This window comes from Vigna angularis, chromosome 6 (assembly GCF_016808095.1).
Source record: "Vigna angularis cultivar LongXiaoDou No.4 chromosome 6, ASM1680809v1, whole genome shotgun sequence".
Classification (NCBI taxonomy): domain Eukaryota; kingdom Viridiplantae; phylum Streptophyta; class Magnoliopsida; order Fabales; family Fabaceae; genus Vigna; species Vigna angularis.
The window spans coordinates 32,373,194-32,394,049 of NC_068975.1; the positions used below are offsets into that span (position 1 = coordinate 32,373,194).

At 33.4% G+C, this 20,856-nt stretch overlaps 2 protein-coding genes across 3 annotated transcripts; both read left to right on the forward strand.

The window, feature by feature from the left end:
• The first annotated feature begins 3,529 nt into the window (after window positions 1–3,529).
• On the forward strand, window positions 3,530–5,515 carry LOC108342492 (endo-1,3;1,4-beta-D-glucanase). Of its 2 annotated transcripts, none has more exons than XM_017580275.2 (7): window positions 3,530–3,764; window positions 4,022–4,043; window positions 4,284–4,410; window positions 4,695–4,785; window positions 4,874–4,963; window positions 5,044–5,144; window positions 5,215–5,515. In XM_017580275.2, exons 1-7 carry the CDS (start codon window positions 3,614–3,616, stop codon window positions 5,353–5,355), a joined length of 723 nt encoding a protein of 240 aa, XP_017435764.1. In that variant the 5' UTR covers window positions 3,530–3,613; the 3' UTR covers window positions 5,356–5,515. The 2 variants fall into 2 exon arrangements, with proteins under 2 accessions (XP_017435764.1, XP_017435765.1); XM_017580276.2 differs by having other exon boundaries at window positions 5,219–5,461.
• A 10,353-nt stretch (window positions 5,516–15,868) lies between these two features.
• On the forward strand, window positions 15,869–17,770 carry LOC108341904 (40S ribosomal protein S15a-1). The gene is made up of 4 exons (XM_017579578.2): window positions 15,869–15,963; window positions 16,448–16,585; window positions 16,679–16,839; window positions 17,497–17,770. The coding sequence occupies exons 2-4, from the start codon at window positions 16,453–16,455 to the stop codon at window positions 17,593–17,595; spliced, it is 393 nt and encodes a 130-aa protein (XP_017435067.1). The 5' UTR covers window positions 15,869–15,963; window positions 16,448–16,452; the 3' UTR covers window positions 17,596–17,770.
• Window positions 17,771–20,856: the final 3,086 nt, after the last annotated feature.

Below are 20,856 nucleotides of genomic sequence, written 5' to 3' on the forward strand. Positions count from 1 at the left end.
TTAAGTTTGTTAAAGAAGCAAAGTGTCATTTATTTTTTATTTGGGTGCATAAAAAGTTATGAGGGAAACATAAAACTTAATTTGAAGTTTTATAGACTTGAAAAATGACTTTTTAGCTTTTGGATCACGAAAGAAAAGAATAAGAAGAAAAACTCACATCATCTTAAAAATGTTAACCGGGTTGTGAAATTGTGGGACCAGTAAATTAAAAGATGTCTAAACATTAGCGAAGTTTGATTGAGTTATATTAATTTAGATGAAAAATTATTTGTAGTTAAATGTAATACACGTTGGATGTTTATAAACTTGAAACTTTTTAGTTGTTTTATTATCAAAACATGTGTCGTCTATTTATTTAGATAAATTCAAAATATTAATAATCAATCAAACTATTTAACTCAAAAAATTGATGATTATTTGGATCGATTGTTTTAAGTTGGATTTTTATTGACTAATTTTTTATAGATTGATCTTTTCTAGTTTAAGTTTTTTTTACCTATTACTCTAAGACGAGTTCCTCTGAATTGAATTTGTTGAAATCAACCATTTCAAAACAAGCTTTTCTTGATAGAGTTTCTTTTAACCGAGCTTCTTTAGATCGATTATTCTTGGACAACTACTTGAAATCAAGTTCTTGTGAACCACTGTTTGGTTGATCACTTAAGACCAATCTCTTGGATATCATTTCGAGATTGACTATTCTAACTATATAGCATGATTGGTTGATCACTTAAGACTAACCTCTTAGATATTATTTCGAGATGGACTATTCTAATTATATAGCATGACCGATCTATTAGAGAATTGTCAAATTAATACAAAAAATCAACAATACTTGATGTTAAAAACTATCTAAAAACCCGACCCGTAACATTCGGAAACATACAACAATTTGATACCGAATTTTTACAATGAAACAATTGATACATATATAACAAAAGCCATCATACATGTAGCTACCATATGTTGATTATTACAAGTGGTGTCTACCTTCATGTCAGGCCACCGCAAAAGATAATTGTGCATGCGGGTAGTGACACGCTTGTCCTGATGTGGCCAAAAGAAAGTAAAATTTTCTCTCTTGATTCTCTGTCACCATTTTTCCTGGAGCTTAATTGTTCTTTGAAAAGATTTCCATAAAGGGATGTAAAGGCCGAATAAGAACTATATAAATCATTCAACACTGCTCTTTTAATCAGAGGTTGCATTGAGTACGTAAATGAAGTTTTCTTATAATCTCTATAAAATTTTCCTCAATGAAGTTTGACGCCCTTTCTCTTACCCTGGACATTGTTCTTACAAGTACACCACAACTTATTATCTTAATCATTGTCACAAGGTTGTGTAAAGAGAACATAGAAAAAAAAAAGTGGGGTACTGATAAACTGTTACCACATATTCTACTGATGTCACAATCACAGATTCAAGCTTGTGTGAAAAGAATATAGAGTATGAGTGCTAAACAGAAGGAAAAGTTATAAGAAACAAAGATAATTTAAGAGTAGCTGAAAGAGGAGTAAAGAGGAAGAAAGAAAGTACAAGTGTTGTTTTTTTTAAGTCACCGTTGCAATATAATATGATTATATCATGTAATATAATCAATCATAAACACTCATAATTAATTATAATTTATATATTTATCTTCTTATAATTATATTAAATCGTAAATGAAATATTAACAGTAAATTAAACAATCTTCACTTTATTTGCCTTTCATTTTTCTCCCGTTAAATATCAAATTGTTTTTTAATTACTTCAATATTTTAAAAATAGGAAATCCGACCCGGGTGCTTGATTGTGATGGCATCCGAAAAAGCAGTTACAGATAAAACCAAACCAAGGTGAAATTGGCACATTGTAACTATTTTGGGTGCTGAAATTGCAACCATTTCATACCTAATCAGATAAAGTAGTTTGCAGAATCAAGAAATTCTTTGGAAAACATTAATCTCTTCTGCTCATAATTTATCTTATCGCTTAATTGCCTCACAAAATAATCCTTCTTTGGAATTTACAATTACTATTAATTTGTCATTATGATATTTGATTAATTGAAGTTGAGAAATTGAAAAACGGTATAAGAGGGAAATAATACTTGTTTTCTCTCACTTTTTTAATATTTTTTTTTGGATTGCACAAATGTACAGTGGACATAAAAGGCCCAAAAGAAAATGAAACAGTCCACTCCAATAATAAAAGAAGACTACGTGTCCATTCAAATTTCATTGTAACTATTACTATTTTCACAAAAAATAAGAGGAAACATTACAAGAAAAAACTTGTTTTTGTGACAGTTTTATTAAAATGATGTTATACTAAAAAATATTATTATTTTTAATTATTTAACACATTTTAGAACGATCGAAACCAAATACTTATTTAGAACCTATCCAACATAATGCAACTACTAACACTTTATATAAGATAAATTATTAGGTTTTGACTATTATTTGATAAATGGAGGTTTTAACACATAATGATATATTCACATGGTAAAATGGACAATTAATGATTATAAAGATCTAGATACTCGGACAAAAGAAAAAAAAACAAGATATGTTGAGGACTGGCTAGCCAAAGCTTCTTACATATTTGTAATGCATTAACTTGAAACTTTTTACGTATTTTCTTCAAGTTTTGAGAAAATAGCAATTGTTGACTATCAAACTTTTGAAACTAGAAGTGACATTTCTTTTGCCTTTATCCAAGATGTTTCAATAATTTTTTCATTGCCTATTAAAAAAAACTTGTTCAATAAATATATAAAAAGTTTCACAATTTGTTTTATGCATGTTGTGTGTCCTTATTATAACACAATTGGTAAGTAAAAATTTTCTCAAATTTTTTCCTTTTTTATGATGCCTTTCTCGTTAGGCTATTAAATTTTGATTCCGGTGTTAATTATAAGTTGTTAATATATTCGTCACATTTAATATTTAATAGCACTTGTAAATATATAAGTCCCAAAAGGAGTGTGTAGGTTAACTTGTGCTGTGGCTAAATGTAAGAAACTCATAGCCATATTAATTTTATTATTAAAATTAAAATACAACCAAGGATGATATTTCATTTCATTATATACTATTTCAACTATCTTCTTTTTTACACAAAACAATAATCAATTCAATGAAAACAATAACTAAATTATTTGAAAAAATATGAAGTGATTAGTCACTTTCATTCTCAAATTTTCTTTGATCTAATTTTCCACGTGGTGTGCTTATTAATCATTGGAACTCCCACGTGATGTAATTTATAAATATAAAGAACTAAAATTAGACTATTTCAAACTTCAATCGTACAGTTTAAGAAAAAACAAAGCATTTAAAGTAAAACCCCGTCATTTTAATATTTTTCCATATTCCTAAAGTTTTAAGCGTGGAATCGATTTGTGCTTTGTCATTTTCATTATGGATTGGAGTTGACATTGTCAAATTATTAATATAATATGTACCTATCTCTCTGTCTCTGACGTAATCAGTGACGCTCGCTTATGTTGTTTGTAAAAGCATTTGGTGACACCATTTTCAGTGAACTCCTTCCATGATGCATTAAAATTATTTCTCTTCTCTGACAAGACAACCTAAGTGTCTAGCAATCCCTCAATTTGGCGATGTCAAGTTCTCATTGTTTTCAGAACCCACCTAAGTTGAACTCAGGTATCCATGTAGCAGGAACTGTCCAACAACTTGGAGGACTTAGTTCTTATGTAACAGGATCTCCTGATTCCAAGTTGGCACTCATCCTTGTTTCTGATGTGTTTGGTAAGAAACCCATCTCCAATTTCTTATCTTTCAACATGTTTTACAGTAATCATATGTTTAATATTTCGTTTAAATTGTTCAACTATATGTCTGCTGATTCAATCCTGAATCAAGGAATGTTTTAATCTTCAAACCATAATAATCTTCACTCATGTTTTGGATCAAGGAAAGAGGAATTTCAAGATCATTAGAACATATCACATTTTGAAGATACTTTCCTTTAAATCTAACTTTCAGTTGTTTTGGAATTATTTCAGGGTATGAAGCACCAAATCTAAGGTAAATGAAAATTTCCATGAATATTGAACTCCTTGTTCCATGATTTCCTCCTTGAACTACCATGCTTGCACAAGGATTTGCAAAGAATGACCAAGTTTTATGTGACGGCTATATATTTGAAAACTCAATAACTTAGCTCATAGTGTTGGAGTCTAAATTCTAATACTTCATTACTGCATCATGAGATTTTCTGTCTGGAATTATTTATCATGAACTTTGACATTCTCTCACTGTAAAAAGGAAACTGGCTGACAAAGTAGCAGCATCTGGATTCTTGGTTGTTGTTCCTGATCTTCTGTATGGTGACTATGCTGACTTATTTAATCCTCAGTTCGATCGAGATTCTTGGCGAAAGGCTCACGAAAAGGTTTGTAAATAGTTCAGTTCTAATTACAACTGCAATTGTTTATACATCTAAATCACTGATTCACACCATACCATTCAGTGTAATTAATTACTTTGTAACACTAAGTATGATGGAACGAAATTCTCCATAAACATTTTTAAAATATGAAAATACCGACTTTAAGTTATAACAAAATGAGTTTTTTTTCCTTTGTACACAAGTTCATCAAACACCTGCATGAGAAATGTGATTTTATGTCTTTCTTACAGTATGTTTATGCAAATATGATTGATGTTTTCTTATAGGATAAGGCATGTGAAGACACCCAACCCCTAATTGCTGATCTAAAGAGCAAAGGTGTTAAATCCATAGGAGCTGCTGGTTTTTGCTGGGGAGGTAACTCAATTTTTTTCCTTTAGTCAACTTCATCGTCTCAATTCACAACATGAAAAATGTTAAGACAATACCGATGAACTATGTGCAGGGGGTGTGGTAATGAAATTGGCAATTTCCAGTGACATTCAGGCTGCAGTTATTCTTCATCCCGGTCCAATCTCAGATGATGAAATTAACGGTAAAGTTGAGTTTTTCATTCTTATAGGTAGATAAATAACTTCAAAGATTTTTGACAAACTTTATTTAGTTTTACTTCAGAGGTGAAGATTCCTATTGCTATACTGGGAGCCGAAATTGACCATGTTTTCCCAGCAGAAAGGTTGAAGCAAGTTGAAGAAAAACTGTCTTCAAAATCTGAGGTGAGAAATTGTGTTATCACGTATCAAGATGTGCAGTGTTCACTCCAAATTGTTAATGCTTTTGTATCAGTTAGAGAGCTTTGTGAAACTATTCCCTGGCGTTACGCATGGATGGACTGTGCGGTACAATGATGATGATGAAGCTACTGTGAAGAGTGCAAAAGAGGCGCATCAAGACATGTTGAACTGGTTTATCAAACATGTGAAGTGAAGGTTAGAATATGCACGTCCTTTATATATTGAAATAGGATGTGAAGGATTATCTGATTTGGTTGAGGAAAGACTAAAATTGTGCCACAATAAATCACATTTTGTGATCCTGACTCTTGTAAAAATTCATTTATTGCAAAATTGATACGATAAACAGACAATCTTAAATGTTCAGTAACATAAAGTGATACTCTCACAAGGATTGACTCAGTAATGAAGTTAACTATAAGGAAGAGTGAAAGAGCTTTTAGGTTTAATTTCTCTAATAATACTCTTAGAGATAAAATGTGAAGAGATTTTTCCATTCAGAATTTTATTTCAAATTACGATACTGTTAAGATTCACGCGTTATATTACTGACTTGAATTCAACATTAAGATACATAGTAATACAATATTAGATAAATAACTTCACTACTGTACCGTTTCAAGAAGAAAAGAAAATTACAGCTCAAACAATAATAGAAGTTGAGTTCATTACAATGGTAATTGAAGAATTAATATTAAGTAGATTTGGGTAAAGATAAAGGATAGAATTTTTTGTATACAACCAATTAACAATTTCATTTTGTCGTAATTCTCTATTAAATTATTGATTGAAACCTTGGTCAAATGTCGTTACCAATTTATATACAATAAATTTAAGTTTTATAATCTTTTTCTTTTGCGATTTCTTTTATTTTTGTGTTTTCATAGTATTTAAACGGATTTCATCATAACAACTTTGGAAAAAAATTGATTTCGTTCTAAAAAAATTTAACAACCGGAATTTCGCATCTTTATTTTGAACTTATATAAACTAATTTTATAAGGAATGACCTTGATTTGCAAAACATAAAGGACAAAACGTAGAAAAAGACACTATTTTTAGAGTAAATGTTGATTTCTATTAGACAACATTTATCAGTCTACTAACAGTTTAGTTATTTCTTCCTCATTTCAAAATATAAAAGTATCTAAAATGAATCTTATGTTTCCTACAATCTAAATAATTTAGAAAGTTTATATTTGACAAGATACAAAATTATACAATGTAGTTTTAATTAGAGAAGCTCCTAGATTTCTCCATGAAACACCTATAAATATTTCATATTGTATTTTTCATTTTCAAGTAAAGAGATTAGAATTCTCTTTTTTATGTCCACGAAATATAAAAGGACGAAAGGTAGAAAAAAACATAATTTAGTTTTTGGAGTAAGAGTTGATTTTTCTTAGACAACATTTGACAACACCCTAATAACCATTTTAGTTATTCTTCTACCATTTCAAAATATAGAATTTCCATTTTAAGTAAAATCTAAAAAATTTAGAAGGTTTCTAATTGAGAAGAGTGTAGAAAATTCTATAGTGAAGTTTCAATAAGAGAAGCTCCTAAAAAATGGTCTATATCTCTTCATGAATCACTCATAAATACCCTATTGTATTTGTCATTTTCAAGTGATAAAATTTGAGTTCTTTCTTATACTTCTCACATCTTCCTCTAACAAAGTGGTATTAAAAATTAGGTTTGAATTATAGAGAATTGAGAGAGAGAGAAAGATGGAGTTGAGAGATGACAAGCAATGGGTATACTACCTTCTTATTTCCTCATCTTACCAAAGAAAATTATGAAAAATGGTGCCTTCATATGAAATCTCATTGTTTGACTTTCAAGATGCTTGATAAATTGTACAAAAAACTACGAAGAATTTCAAGATGAAGATAAATGATCTTCAAATCAAATAAAGACTTTGTTGAAAACAAGAAAAAATGATCAAAAAGCTCTTATTCGAAAAGGCGTTGACAAAGTGAAGAAGATAAGGCTTTAATTGTTAAGGAGTGACTTCAAAGCTTTAAAGATGAAGGAATTTGAATAATTTAGGAATATTACTCAAAAGTAAATGCGATTGTCAACCAATGGAAGCAATATGAGATAAAATAGAAGATGTCTATGTGGTAGAAAATATATCATTCATTCATTCATGTTCCGATAAAGAAAGAAAGAGAAAATAATAACAATGGTTCAAACAATGAAAAAGAGAAATTATTCATCATAAAGAGGAAGAGGTAATGGTTATTTTTAAAATGAAAAAGGGATGAGAAGTCTAAATTTGAATGCTAAATTATCATAACCTTGGCCATTTATCTTGGGAACTCAATGACATGGAGGAAAAACCTAATCTTTGTGAATGAAGAAGAGCTAACTTGTTACTAACATTAATAGGTGGAAATGTGGATATTAATTGTTCCTGATACTTGCACAATAGTAATGTAAATCACATGTGTGGATAAAGAAAATGTAAATGGAAATATGACTTTGAGACACTCAACAAGTCTTCCTAAGCAAAATCTAGAAGATTTAGAAAGTAGAACAGTGTACAAAACTTTATAAGGGAATTTGAATTAGAGAAGTACCTAAAAGAAAGTTTTGATCTCTTCATGAAACACCAATAAATACCTCATTTTGTAATTTTCAAGCAAGTGGATTTGAGTTCATTCTTCTACTTCTCGTCTCTTCCTCTAACAAGAATGATGTTGGTTTATAAAACATAAGATGAAAGGTGGGAAAAAAAACTCTTTAATGTTGATTTCCATTAGACAACATTTGATACCAACCCACCATTTCATAAAAACAGATTCTACTTCTATCTGGATTCATCCATGCGTCTACCCAAAATCTTCTTTTCTTATTTTTTATTTTTAACTTGACTTCCCTTACAAACCATTTATTTTAAAAAGGATATTATGAATGTAAAAAAAGTTTATCAACACTTAATATATTTAGAAAAAATAAAAATAATAGATTCATAGATTATATAATTTAATATATATTTAGAAAAAAATAAAAAGAAGAAAAAAATAAAAAATAAAAATGTAATAAGTATAAATAAGATAAAGATATATACCACTACTTTTGCCCTAATTATTGTCTCTATACAAACTTTTCCAAATCCATGTACATGTTAAATAAATAACAAAGAACTTCAAATTAATAAGACCTAAAGTTGGTTTTAATACACTTCCATACGTTAAATTTTAAAGGATTTTTTATATTTTTAAAAATGGTTTTTTAACTAAAATGTTGAATAGCCTAACTGATTTAGTAATTCTCAAAAACAAAAAAAAAATAGAATACTTTTGAAAAAGAAAAGAAAACGGCTAAAAAATTTAAACAGAGTTTGTTATAATTTGAAAAAACACTCACAAATCAGAGATATATATATTTCGGTTTCTAAAAGTGCTCATATCATCTTCTAACCTAAACCAAGAAATGTCGAACCACAATGATAAGAATGATAGTGATGATGAAGATTTGCTCACATTCTCCCTCTCATGCGGCACCAGTCGAAAGAGACCAGCGAGAGACTCTCCACCAACAACGCAACTCGTGAGGGTACCATGCACACCCTCCATCGTTAATGATATCGACGCTCCTCCACCGGCTAAGTCAAATCTTCGCCCACCCTGCCGCCGTGGTCGCTCCTCATCCGTAGCGAAGAGCGAAACCATCCCTCCGCCGTTCCCATGGGCCACGGACTAGCGCGCCACCGTGCACAGGCTGGCCTACCTTTATGAGAACGGGATCCACGCCATCAAGGGGAAGGTGGAGTGCAAGAGGTGCAAAAACAAGTTCGAAATGGTTCTTGATCTGGAGTACAATCTGAGACGGGTGATGAAATTCATTGATGAGGAATTCGAGAAGATGTACGAAAGGGCACCCGAGGTTTGGATGCGGCCTGAGCTCCCAAAATGCGAGCATTGCGGACAAGACAACAGCGTCCAACCTTCGTTTGAAAATACGAAGAAAAAGAACATTAACTGGTTGTTCTTGTTGTTGGGTCAAACCATCGGGTGCTGCACGCTCGCACAAATCAAGTATTTTCTCAAACACAACGACTACCATCGCACTGGCTCCAAAGATCATGTTCTTTATGATTCCTACATCTGCCTATGCAACCAGCTTATTCCTCACTCCTTTCCTCATCGTAACAAAACGTGATGTCCTCCACAAATCATTTCACAATCCATGCTAATTATTCTCATTATTATGTTTTTTCATTTCTAGTCCACTATATGCAAAAAGATTCTTGTTAACCACGGTTTTCAAATTTTATAATTTATGTGTTTGATGGAAGAATGTTATAATATCATGTCAAATATGGACCGTGAATATTACTGTACAAACAGGATCGGGTGCCGTACGGAAAGACATCCGCGAGCGGTTAACACAATGCCGCCCACCAAGGTCATGACCGTCCGGCTGTCCAAACTAACGTTATGTACTGACCGGTACTCCGCAGTCAGGAACCGAACGTTCACCCGTGTCGAGCAGCAAGACCGAACGTCCACCCGTGTCCAGCCATTCAGGAACCGAACGTCCGCCCAAGATGGCAATCAGGACCGAGCGTCTAGCCATTCATGAACCGAACGTCCGCCCAAGATGGCACGTCCGCCCAAGATGGCGATCAGGACCGAGCGTCCAACCATTCATGAACCGAACGTCCTCCCAGGTGCGCCAACAGGACCGAGCGTCAGGTGTGACCGGCCAGCAGAACCAGATGGCCGCCCACCCAGGTTGGCATCCCTGGCCGACCATCCTTCCCAACCGACCCGCGCTTGGTTGACTACACGGTTAAACGCCAGTGACTCACTAAGGTGTGACTGGGCCGTTATCAGGCCCACTAAAGGTAAAAGGGCCGTTATCAGGCCCACTAAAGGTAAAAGCCTATTACAATCAGTATAAATAAAGGTCTCAGGTATGAGTTCTAAACCAACTTTCCTTACGATGCAATGCATACATGCATCACAAACCGCTCTGTCATATTACTAACTTGAGCGTCGGAGTGCCTTTGGCAGGTACCCGACCACCCGTCGTGGAGTAGGAGGACCGCCACTGGGAGCACAGAGGGAGAAACTCGTCCGGCCTCCTATCCGAAGCGTGGAGTAACGTCAGCCTGTCGTCATACCGTCCGCTCGGTCCATGCCAGCTTCACCATTCGTGATCACCCGCCCGTCTTCGACAAGTAAGTTTGTGTTTCAACAGGGTCCTAACCCAAAACATCCGAAACATTTGGCGCCCACCGTGGAGCCGAGTGCGTATTTCCCATTGTAAACGCAAGGAACCAGTGAGGGGCACCTCAGAAGAACATCAACTTCCACCGTTCAGCCCTTTGCACTCGGCTTCATCAACCCAACAACTCAGTATCCCGGCCGTTCGACCCCTACCCCCAGTCGTTCAGCCTCAGGCTCTCGGCCATTTGGCCTAAGCGCTCGGTCTTCCGACCTCAACTCTCGGCCGTCCGGAGTCATCCGGCCTCCTCTGGCTTCGACAAGCTCTCGGCCGTCCGGCCTAAACAAGCTCTCGGCCATTTGGCCTCAACTGTCGGCTATCAAGCCTCAACTCTCGGTCGTCCGACATCAATCGTCCGGCCATTTGGCCTCCAGGTACGCGTTCGACCTATACCGCTCAGCCAAACGGCCTTAGGTACTTCACTAAATTTGGCATCCAACATTGGGCCGTCCGGCTCAACTCTCGGCCGTTCGACCTCAACAGGCTCTCGGCCATTCACCTTTACAGTCGGATATCAAACTCCAAGTCTCAGTCGTCGGGCTTCACCTCAACCAAATTTGGATTCAGTCGTCCCAGCCGATCGGATTCAACCAATCGACCATACCTTGGTCTTAGCCTCAGGGACTCGGCCTCTAGAGGCATCCGCCGTTCGGCCATATTAATCAGATGTTTGGTCGTTCGGCCTCACGGGTTCACCCGTTCGATCTCCCGGGCCCCGCATACGTTCGTCCATTTGGCCTCCCATTAATTTGGCCGCTTGGGGCATCCATTTCAGCCGTTCGGCCCTCACAAGAACTCGACCGTTCGGCCCTCACAAGAACTCGATCGTTCGGCCACAAAGGTACTTTCCATCAGGCCTCTATCGTCCGCCCTTATTGGCGTCAAGTATTTAGGCATTCAACAATTCGACCGAGCAAATTTCGTCTAATAGGACGTTCTTCAAGAACTCCTGGGTCGACGGATGGTTATTCTGGGAAGTGCTCTCTAGAAACAATCCTTCTCACCCGAGCATCTTCAAGTGACTGGTCTACCTTACAGAGTATAATCATCTACTTCCTTTAAACTTCAAATTTGATTACATTTTCTTCCTAATACAGGTAACACGGAATGATTGCACGACTGCATCAAGCAAAAACAAGCTCTCCTCAATCATCCGGCATAAAACACAGAAAAAGTCCAAGTTGATGAACGGAGGAGTTCCCAAGGAACCACTGTCAACTTGGTCGGACGGTGAATGGAGAGTTCCACCGAGAACCACTGCCGTCCGCGCGAAAAGTCCAAGTTGATGAACGGAGAGTTCCACCGAGAACCACTGTCAACTTGGCCGGACGGTGAACGACGAGTTCTTTCCGAAGAACCACTGTTGTCCGCACCCTAAGAAGTCCAAGTTGATGAACGGAGGGTTCCACCGAGAACCACTGTCAACATGGTCGTACGGTGAACGGAGAGTTCAACCAAGAACCACTGCCATCCGTGCGAGAAGTCCAAGTTGATGAACGCAGAGTTCCACCGAGAACCACTATCAACTTGGCCGGACGGTGAACGGAGAGTTCCACCCAGCAGGACCGGACGCCGTACGGAAAGACACATACGTCGCCAAACGGACCGGCCGCCCATGTCATCCTCCTAGGGTCGCCTATCCAGGCGTTGACAAAACCCCTTCGCATAATAAAATTATGCTCGGGCTTGGGGGACTAATGTACCAGTAGGACCGGGCGCCGTACGGAAAGACATCCGCGAGCGGTTAACACAATGCCGCCCACCAAGGTCATGACCGTCCGGTTGTCCAAACTAACGTTATGTACCGACCGGTACTCCGCAGTCAGGAACCGAACGTCCACCCGTGTCGAGCAGCAAGACCGAACGTCCACCCGTGTCCAGCCATTCAGGAACCGAACGTCCGCCCAAGATGGCAATCAGGACCGAGTGTCCAGCCATTCATGAACCGAACGTCCGCCCAAGATGGCACGTCCGCCCAAGATGGCGATCAGGACCGAGCGTCCAACCATTCATGAACCGAACGTCCTCCAGGTGCGCCAATAGGACCGAGCGTCAGGTGTGACCGGTCAGCAGAACCAGATGGCCGCCCACCCAGGTTGGCATCCCTGGCCGACCATCCTTCCCAACCGACCCGCGCTTGGTTGACTACACGGTTAAACGCCAGTGACTCACTAAGGTGTGACTGGGCCGTTATCAGGCCCACTAAAGGTAAAAGGGCCGTTATCAGACCCACTAAAGGTAAAAGCCCATTACAATCAGTATAAATAAAGGTCTCAGGTATGAGTTATAGACCAACTTTCCTTACGATGCAATGCATACATGCATCACAAACCACTCTGTCATATTACTGACTTGAGCGTCGGAGTGCCTTTGACAGGTACCCGACCACCCGTCGTGGAGTAGGAGGACCACCACTGGGAGCACAGAGGGAGAAACCCGTCCGGCCTCCAATCCGAAGCGTGAAGTAACGTCAGCCTGTCGTCATACCGTCTGCCCGGTCCATGCCAGCTTCACCATTCGTGATCACCCGCCCGTTTTCGACAAGTAAGTTTGTGTTTTAACAGAATCCTCACAGAAAATGTCGAAACAATTACATTTCTCAAACAAAATATTTTTGTTTGACATTAATGTTGTAACGAAGAAAAAATATTTTTGACATTAGAACTTTCATTATAAATGGCATCATGCAAAATGATTAATCCTTGCGCTTTTTTCAATTACACTTACACCATGTTTTTAATGGGTTAGTGTTTGTATAGAAATTTTTTAAACGGTGTCTTAGAAGGTTGATTTACCCTTGTACTTGTCTAATGATTTCACATGCAATTCTAATTTTTAAAAATAACTTTATATTCATCGAATTTCAAAATTAATTTTTTTTTTCATTTTCTTTGTCTTTCTTTATCGAATTTCGGATGAAAACTTTTTTTTTATTAGATTTTGATATTCCATGAAGTACAACAAAATGGACGTAAAATTTTCTGAATTTTATAAGATAATTTTAAAATTTTTAAAAGATTTGGAAGTGTAGAATAAAATGATTGGAGATATAGGATAAAAACAACCTCTCTTGAAACTTGAGACAATTTTTGGGAATGTGAATGTAGGTTAACACACTTAACAGAAGGGGTGAAATGCAAAAGGCTATTGTTATTGAAATTAAATTTAAATATAATAAAAAGCTTCTTTAGTGTAAAATTTATAACATCATATTCAAAAACTTGAGATTGGTTACAATATCAGACTAACTATTCAGTAAGATTTGTTTTAACTGATTATTTATTTAATGGTGTTTTAAGTAAAAATAACTAAAAATAATGTTGTATTAATCTTGAAACTAATTTAAGTGTTAGTGAATATCAATATGATATTAGTGATCTTGACTTTTCTTTCTCACAAGAAATAGATAAAGGAAATTGACAACATCCTATTAAAAATACTAAAATATATTAAAACAATTGTAAGTGTTCAAATTTGACATGGTTTGAACTTTTATATCAATGGTAAAATAATGATTGAATAAATTACCCGGCTTTTAATAAAAGCTTAATTAATAAATACAATTCTAAGTATAGTAATGGAATCTTTGGAATAATTGGTAGGGAAAAATATGTTTTCACATTCAGTTAAAATGATTACTCGCACTTCACACCTATTATAATAATATAATAATATATATTAGTATTTAAAATTTAAAAATAAAAGAAAGTTAAAACATTAAATTTTAGGCTATTTTTTTTTTCTAATTTTTGCTTAGCTTATTCAATTTGGTTATTTTATTTATTTTTGAATTAAGTGTCGATTTTTATTAAAACAACTCAATTAGGTCATTTCAGTTATATATTAGTGTTAACATTGTTTTTCACATATTACTTTTCATTTCGTGGTATTTCAATTTTTTTTTTTTTTTTAGTTTTTCTTTTACATGTCAGTTCTTATTATGCAATGTTACAATGACAGTGTTAATCAGAAGTCATTGTCACGTCACATTTTATATAAATTTAAGGAGATCTTTTTCATTAAATTAACATTAATATAATTTAGAAGTAATAAATTTAAAAGTAATTAAAAAAATTAAGTCCCAATTGACATATAATATTGAACAACACTTGCCTATCCAATAATCCAATAATAATTTTCTATGATGTCTGCTATTGCTTAGTTAATATTCTTTGTCAATTAAAATTGTAATATGTTATGACTATGCTTACCTTTTATGAAATATGCCTTTTTCATCAAAATATATGAATCAAATTGATGTATTACATAAATCAAACTTTAAAAAGTAGTTCAAATAAATTAAATGAAATTATACAATAATTTAAATTGATTAAATAGAACTAAATTAAATATTTTAAATTATTTATAAATTTAGATGTTGACTTATTGTTAATAAATATTTTAAAATATATTTCTTAATTCTATAGGTTATAAATTTAGCTCACTTCTGTTTAAGAAAAAAAATTGATATAACGATTCAGTTTATTTTTTAAACAAATCAATTTTTCTATAATTTAATTAGCAGTTCATTTTTTTTAATAAACAAAATATGTTTATCGTTTAATTCAATATCACTTTAGTTTAATTTAAACATTTGGAAGAACTCTAACCATGATACTTTAAATGCTTTGAATTTTCGTACCACTAAGATAATATTCAATCGACAGTTTAAAACTAAGAAAATACTAATCCATGCTTTTTAAGTCACCGAGTAAAACATATCATTGTTTTCAAATTATTCATGTAAGTAAATTGTGGTTAAAGTATTCATACTAGGATATTTATAAACTGTTACAGATATTTCAACTGAAATTTTAAAGTTATATTGAAAAATAAAACTTTATATGCACTGGTAACAAATTAAGAATGCAAACCAATTAAAATTAAGTGAACAAAAATATGAATAATTTTTCTTTGAGCTTCATATATACATACATAGTTAAACTCAACTAAATGTTTATTTTGTATAATTAAATTTTATAATAAATAAATATTTGAACATATATATTATATTTTATTTATTGCAAATGGTTTATATTGTGATTCACTATTATTTTTAGTTATTTATAATTTATTGAAAAATTCAAATTAATGTATAAATTAGACATATTAAAAATTATAGATTGAGAGAGATAAGAAACTAAGAAAAATCACCAAAACCAGTCTATCATAAAAAAAAATTTAAAGAATTGTCATCAAAGATTGATAATTAAAAATACGGTTCTAATTATTTACACAGAAATCAATTAAAAATAAGAATGAAGTACAATTTTCATAAAATATTATTGCATATTTAAAACAAGTAGGACAATTTATTTATTTTCGAATAAATGTTCTAATCTAATTCGTTTTCATATACTAACAATGAGATATTGAATGGGCCAAACAATTATGGGCCTGAAGGAAGGGCCCAACAAATGGAAACTGTCATGGGCTCAAAACCTTTGATCCCTTCCAAACCCTAAACACACGTAGAAGTTGCTTTATACCCAGTGTCCTCCTAAGTTGTTTGCCTTCTTCAGCACCCAAGCCGTTTCTGTGCCTCCATTGTACTATCACGGTAAGATCCGATTCCTGTTTCCCTGTTACGAAATTTGGTTCTGGGATTTCTAGATTTGCTTTGTTACCCTTCTTATCTAACCTTTCACGATGCAGAAATGGATTCTGAAACTTGTTTATGGTGTTTAGATTCATGTTGAGATCCTTGACCTTTGTATTCTTTTTTTGTTGCGGGAGCATGTTAAAGGATACCTTTCTAGCAAAATTTTACCTTTTGTTGAAACACTTTGCTATTTTGTTATTTCTGTTTTGATCACGAAATGCATACACAACTTTACTACTAGTATTATTGGCGTTTAGAATGATGTTTAGTATTAGCTTTTGTTCTTATTACATCTGTTGTATCTCCTGTATCAAGGGTGTCTAGATACGGGTGTATTGTGGGACTGTGGCGATTTAGGATTTTGAAAATGGAAAACGTGTTTACATTGATTGGTATAATATTGGTTATGCCTTGTGGTTAATTCTTGTGAAATTCCTGACAGTGACAATGGTGAGGGTCAGTGTCTTGAATGATGCTCTCAAGAGCATGTACAATGCTGAGAAGAGGGGGAAGCGCCAGGTCATGATTAGGCCATCCTCCAAAGTGGTTATAAAATTCCTCTTGGTGATGCAAAAGCATGGTACATGTTATCCCTTATTTCTTGGAAGATATTTCTATTTGACCACTATTTGATTCTTAATTTTTCTATATATTTGCTTTGGTTTCTTTCTAGGGTACATTGGAGAGTTTGAGTATGTTGACGATCACAGAGCTGGGAAAATTGTCGTTGAATTGAATGGTAGATTGAACAAATGTGGGGTTATTAGTCCCCGTTTTGATGTGGGTGTCAAAGAGATTGAGAGTTGGACTGCTAGGTTGCTCCCCTCAAGACAGGTTAGTTCAAAAGCATTGTCCTTTTTCGAACATCAGAAATGTTATTGTTCTTGGTACTTGTTATAAAAGATAGTAATCTGTTTTTGACAACAAACTTATTCGAGTCATTTTCTTGTAACTTTCTTGTTTACAATTTTGAACTTAAAACCATTGTTTGATAATTTGAGAGTTTAAGTGGCATATGATTATTTCAGCTAGTTACATTCTGAATTATCAATCTTTCTTTTGGATGATTTTGTTTATATTTTACGAAGATTTTTCATAGAAGGAAGAACACCTTTGAAATGATGGCATAATATTGGCCTCCAGTGCCATTAGAGTCAGATACTAGGGCACATTGGTTTGATAAAATAATCACTGTTTTCAATTTGTATCGGTATAAGTATTATTAATATAGAGATAGCAACTGGAAGTTATTTTTATCATCATGTGTAAAGTTTTGAAAATGGGGAGCAAAGTTAAGCCAACTGACCAAAATAGATTGGTGTTATGCTACAATTTTTTTGGAATATTTTTTATTCTGTTTCATTAGTATATTCGTGTTTCTTTAACAATGTTGTGCTTGTATATTAAATTTTTTAATAGTAAGGTACACATAGTGGCTTTCGACACAATTTAATTGCTGATGCCTAACCTTTGATTACACAAATGTTTCAGTTTGGGTATATTGTGTTGACTACCTCTGCTGGCATCATGGACCATGAAGAAGCTAGGAGGAAGAATGTTGGAGGGAAAGTGCTTGGTTTCTTTTACTAGTCTATAGTTTCCTTTGAAAGATTTTGTGTTGATTTCAGTTTTTTTAAACTTACCGTTGTAATGATCAATGTTAGACCCGTAGATTGAGTATAGCATAGCAGATGTTTTTCTGACGTGCTTTGTTTGTTTGCAGAACCAAATTTAGCTATAATTTATCTAATTTTTGGCAGTTTTAGCCGAGGCTCGATTCCTTATTTTTATTTTTATTTTATTATTAATAATATTATTATTACTATTATCTCTATAAAGGAAATTACAGTAATTATCGAGAAAAGGGGAGTGAATAATTTTATAAATAACTTTTGGTGTTCAGTAGTTTGAAATTTAAATTTTAAGATGGTGTAATAGTTCATTATGCTTGAGATTCGTGGATCTTCTCAGTTTGGGTTAAATTTTTATCTCAGTTTTGATGTGATCGAGAGGTGTGTATGAAAAGAGTGTGGGGGAGTAATCCTTAGCTTCAGAAGTTATAAGCAAACTTTAGATTTAACTTGTTTTGTGAGAAACTAAATTTTATTGTTTTTAGTTTATGAAATAAGTTTGTTTAGTTCCTTAAAATCAGAAGTTATAATTTGTCTATTTAAGGGACTAAAGTGTATTAAGATATAAGGATTAAAACTACTATTAATTCTTTGAATTTGTGATCATTTTGGCTTGTTTTGAATTAAAAGAAATTATTTTAGTTTCTAAATACTAAATTTAAGGGACTAAAATGTGTTCTAGGATCTGCGGTTTTAAATTATTTTTAATTTCATCATTTTAGTTTAAGTGTTTAGGGATTAGAATTGTATGAGCTGGACTACAGGAATTTAAATATGAAGAACTAAATTTAAGATTATTTGGAGGAACTAAAGGTCATGATTAATCTGATAGATTATTTTTCTACTATTATATAAGTAGTTTCGTGTGCCCTTTATTCACAATATATAATGTGTATTGTTATTAGCACAATATTAAAGTATTGATCTTTAGATATTGTATTCACAAATTACTTGTCTTCTCATGCAAGTGAATGAATTTTGTGATCTGCGATGTTGAATTGATTTCTGGTGATAGAATACTACAAATAAAAATATTATATATTTACTCGACGTGTATGTAGATAAGAGCACACAACACATGAATTTAATGCTAAATTCGATCAATTCTCTTTTAAGATACAGTCATTCTATATGATTTCTGAATTCGTAAAACTATCTTAATGAAATCTATATAATTATACTATTATTGTTATAGTTATTATTATTATCCTGATGTTTAGCTTCGAAAAAAACAAAAGCGAAAAAAAAAAGAATAATAACAAACATGGAGTTTTGATTTTTGATGTTTCAACGTCCAACTCAAAAGCATTACCCAGCAAGTTGGGAACTAATAATAATAATAATAGTTTTGATTATGCATGGGACATTGGATCTTCACTATTTGTGAGCACGTGAGAGTAATAATCAATAATGAAAAATAATTGAGATACAAGGACTTCATCATCAACTTCCATTGTATGCATAAATATAAACCCTGTTTCGAAAATTAAAAAAAAAATACTTTGACCAAATAAATAACCATCATTATTATTACAGCACCGAGCTAACATGTTTACAACATTGATGATATACGAGGATTAAAAGCCTTAAAAATGAGTCTGCACATTCCAAAACAGCAAACATAGCATACATATCTATGTTGGATTGAAGAAACCAACCGTTAAGTTGATTTGGACAGTTTTCCTAAGCCGTTTTCATACTATAATAATCAGACACAGTACGATAATAATTCAATCTTACGACGTATTTAATCTGAAAAATAAATGTGGTTACTACTATGATTGTGGTGGACCTGATTATAGTACAAACGTTGAATCACCCATTCGTTGACCTTCTTTGGTTTCTTGGAGCATCTCTTGCAATTGCAACCCTAGTGTGGAAGAAACAACCCATACTTTGTCCCCGCTCTAATTTTTTCATGTCAGAAGTTTATATTTCTTCTGTTTTCTCCATTTGACAAAAGAAATTGACAATTCTGCAATGATTTTTGGTGCCCTGGGAACTATTTTGGGGCAAAACAAACAATGATTCAGTTTCATAAAAAAAAATGAACAATATTTTGTTGATAAACTTCTTTTTAATACGTATATTTTCAGTACCGAGAGAATTCAAAGCTTTGTTTTACTCGAAATAACAGGTCGGTGTTTATCTGTTTCTACTCCAAATTAGAAGCAACAAGTGTCCTTTGCTTGAAGAAAGGATTTTAAAATTCTCCCAATAAAGATATATAGCATGATTTATTTATTCAAGGACAAAATCGTTGCTTCTCAGATTAAATGAAAAACTAATTTTCAATATAACAACACGAAGAATTCTTCCCGTTCGAAGTTCCACGTAAAGTACAAACGAATCAAATATAATTTTATAAGTTAATTTTATAAGGATGAGTTAAATTTTAAAATTCATTTAAAAATTGACTTTTTTTTAATCATTTATGTAAAACTTAAAAATTAATTCTTTTCAATTCTATTATATAAATAAAAAATGCCTTAAAATTTATGAAAATTAATGAGAAGAGCTTGAAAAATGTCATAGTTGAATTTAAAAGATAAAGTTTGGCAGAACCGAGTCTATGTATTATTTTACACCTAAAAGCCACCGATTCACGATTTAAGAAGTATTCAAGCCATGTGAGGCACATGCCTTATGGAATTACTGAATCCTAACTTTGATTTTTTCACATCAATATCCATACTTGCCTTATTTTGTGGCCTTTCTTGAATAAAACCTTCGTCAATGTTCTTGTCCCTATCATTTGTCTTTCGCTTTGAAATACGAGGAATTCGAAGGAATGATATATCTATTAAATTATTTCATGATGTTCTTGTTGTTGTTAACAGAACAAGAAATATATCAGTGACCACACTAATTCCCTATGTACGTGTATGTTTTCGAAACAAGTAGAAAACTTTTAAGAGTAAATAAATAAATAATTATGTTTTCATTTTTTTCTTATTTTTGTGTGAAAAAAGAAATAATTGCTTATTTTTTCTCTGGTACCAAAGATATCTAATTTTAGACAGTTATCTAACCTGTGAGTAGTTGTTTATAACATAATGTGCAAAATGAAATCGAAAATGACTTTCATGAGACATCCAAAACCAATTCCAGGAAGTGGGACCCAGGGAAAAATAATGGCCCACATATATGACAATATAAAATCAATTAAATAGTTAAATCAAGCTAATAAATTGAAAATCTTACAATTGATTTTTATTAA